The following is a 2,629-nucleotide window of genomic DNA, read 5'->3' on the forward strand; positions in this document are numbered from 1 at the left end:
GTGTGCCCTTCGGTGGGCAAAGGGCACGTTCTGCGTCTTTTTTCTCCCTCGTTGCCCCGCATGCAGTAATACTTTTTCCCGCTGCTTTGCCGCCTCCACCTCTCACTCCTCACGCGCGTCTTGTCCCCCGCGGTGCCTGCACCGAGCAAAGGAGAGAGAAAGGGGGCGAGGGACGGAGAGGCGAAAAGGAAGAAAAAAAGAAAAAGAAAAACAAACAAACCGGCACAAACAAGGACGCATAAAAGGAAACCGGCGCCGTTAGCCGTGGGGGGTGCATCTTCGAAGGAGGAGGGAACGTGAGTGGTGAGGCCGCCGCTTTCCCTCGTTTTTGCTTTCTCCATATTTTTTTCCCCACAGACACACACACGAATTTGAGAAGTGCCCTTTGGCTGATAAGACGCGCTCATCTACTTGCATCATTCCTTTTCTCTGCCCGTGCGTGTGTGTGTGTGTGAAGGAGTGCAGTGGGACGGGAGGTGCAATGAAGCGCCGCGCACGCGTCGTTTCCCACGCATCGGTGGTCGCCGACGATGAGCCGCCGACCCGTGGCGACGCTAAGGCCGCTATTAACGGCGCTAATAATAAGACCCCCCTCGACGACGCAGCAAAGACGCCGTACATTCCGCCCCCAGCGGCCAGCTGCAGCCTGTTTTCGTGCTTTCAGCAGCGGCGCAGCGACTTCAGCGGGGAGTGGCTGATGATGGAGGAGGAGGCGGCGCTGCCGCTGGTGCCGCCCATCTCCCCGGCGTTGACACAAAAGTTGCGTGAGCATCAGGACACCAGACAGAGGCAGCGAAGCGGCGCCGATGGCGGCAGCGGCGGCAAGGAAACGGCACAAGCAACGACGGCGCCAACAACCAAATCCAAAGCCAAGTCAGCAGCATCCGCGGCCGACGGGGAGGGAGATGCGGGCGGTGCTGGGGGCGGGGGACGCACACCGCAGGGGGCGGAGGCAGAGAAGCCAGCCGGCAATGGCGCCGACGACGAGGGGATCCGTGGGGACTACCTTAGCCTTCTCCCCGCCTCCGGAGCGCCGGCGGACGTCGCCAGGAGTGACCTGCAGGCCACTCTCACGCTGCGGGAGGGCCGGGACGGGTTGGTGGTGCCCGCCGCTGCCTCCGCGCAGTCGTCGCGCCCCGGGTTGAGACCGGCGGCTTTGTCGCAGCAGCGTGTGGTGCCGCTTTGGAGCGTGGAACGCTACACAGCACGCGGCGGCTACGCGTCAAACGCGGCGATCGCGCTGCATCAAGAGATCTGCGACTTTTTGAACTACCTGCGCCCCTCTGAGGCGGAGGTTTCTATGCGAGAAATTATCGGAATGGAGGTGCGGGCGATCGCCAAACGGCTTTGGCCCGGCTGCGAACCCATCGTCTTCGGCAGCGTGTTTACGGGGCTCCTGCTGCCGCTCTCTGATCTCGACATGACCATTCTGAACGTGCCAGTGTCGACGGAGGAGGCACTGAGGGCGCTAGCGCGTGAAATCAGCCGTGCAGAGTTGTGCCACGCCGCCTACCCCCAGCTTATCCTCAAGACGAAGGTCCCACTAGTAAAGTTTCAGCACCGGCATTCCTTGTTGGACGTGGACATCAGCATCAACGCCGAGGATGGACAGAGAAATTCCGCCATTGTAGCAGACATGCTTCGCAGCTTTCCCGAGGCACGCCCCTTGACCGTGCTGGTGAAATACTTTCTGCAGCAACGCGGGATGCACGAGCCTTACCATGGTGGGCTTGGATCCTTCGCGACCACCCTGCTCGTGATTAGTTTCCTGCAACACCACCCCATTTACACGGAGCGGCCCGAGGAACGGGCCTACACCGGCCTTGGGAGGCTACTTGTGGACTTCTTTCGCTACTATGGCATGTACTTCAACTACAGCCACTGCGGTATCTCACTGCTGGACGGCGGTCGGTACTTTCGCCGCAGCGACACGTCTGGGGTGGCGTCTAGCAGCCTGCCGGGCCAACGCCCCTCGTTGGGACCCACGCAGGTGATGATAGAAGATCCAGGCTGTACGCAAAACAACGCCGCGAGTTCGCTGCGCAACTTTCATGTGATCACCTCTGTCTTTACCCATGCGTATATGGCGTTGACAGCGGTATTTGATGCACCGGCTGGCGCCGCAGCGGACTTTTCGCCGGACTCCACGGAGATTGCGCGACGCCCGACGTTGCTTTCCCGTATTCTGCACGTGGATGCGCCTAGCGTTGCGCGGCGCCAGTCGATTGCGGCCGCGTACGAGGCGCTTACGCAGGACCCTGCCCAAAAGGAGAAGCTCCTGGCGGCGGTAGCAGCCGGCAGCAAGGAGGAAGTGCTTGCACTGCAAAAATTTCGCCTGCGGGAGGGGACATCATTGCGAGGAAGCACGAAAACTTGGGGGCAGAAGCGCAGCCGCAGCGGCTCCACCGGTTGCAGCAGCAGCAGCAGCAGCAGCAGAGGAAGTGTCACCTCCACGAGCAGCGCATCGTCGAATGGCAGTTCGGTTCGTGTGGTTTCCCGTCGTCTTCGTCGTTGATTTCCTCCTGTGCGCCTCTCTCTCTGCGTGTACGAGGGATGTGTTCGGTTTTTTTTTTCCTTCTTTTTTCCTTTTCTTTTTTTCGTTTCCGCTCTCTTCTTGCCGAGGTGAGGG

General features: G+C 60.6%; 1 protein-coding gene across 1 annotated transcript, besides 3 other annotated features; it reads left to right on the forward strand.

Annotated features, from left to right (window-relative positions):
• The first annotated feature begins 182 nt into the window (after positions 1-182).
• Positions 183-219: a microsatellite.
• Positions 220-435: 216 nt separating this feature from the next.
• Positions 436-454: a microsatellite.
• Positions 455-481: 27 nt separating this feature from the next.
• On the forward strand, positions 482-2,515 carry Tco025E_08286 (DNA polymerase sigma; the record flags this gene model as incomplete). Its single annotated transcript, XM_029375140.1, has 1 exon — positions 482-2,515. The coding sequence occupies one exon, from the start codon at positions 482-484 to the stop codon at positions 2,513-2,515; it is 2,034 nt and encodes a 677-aa protein (XP_029224764.1).
• A 48-nt stretch (positions 2,516-2,563) lies between these two features.
• Positions 2,564-2,605: a microsatellite.
• The last annotated feature ends 24 nt before the right edge of the window (positions 2,606-2,629 follow it).

Source organism: Trypanosoma conorhini, assembly GCF_003719485.1.
Source record: "Trypanosoma conorhini strain 025E chromosome Unknown Tco_14.4_contig_00743, whole genome shotgun sequence".
In the NCBI taxonomy this organism is placed as follows: domain Eukaryota; phylum Euglenozoa; class Kinetoplastea; order Trypanosomatida; family Trypanosomatidae; genus Trypanosoma; species Trypanosoma conorhini.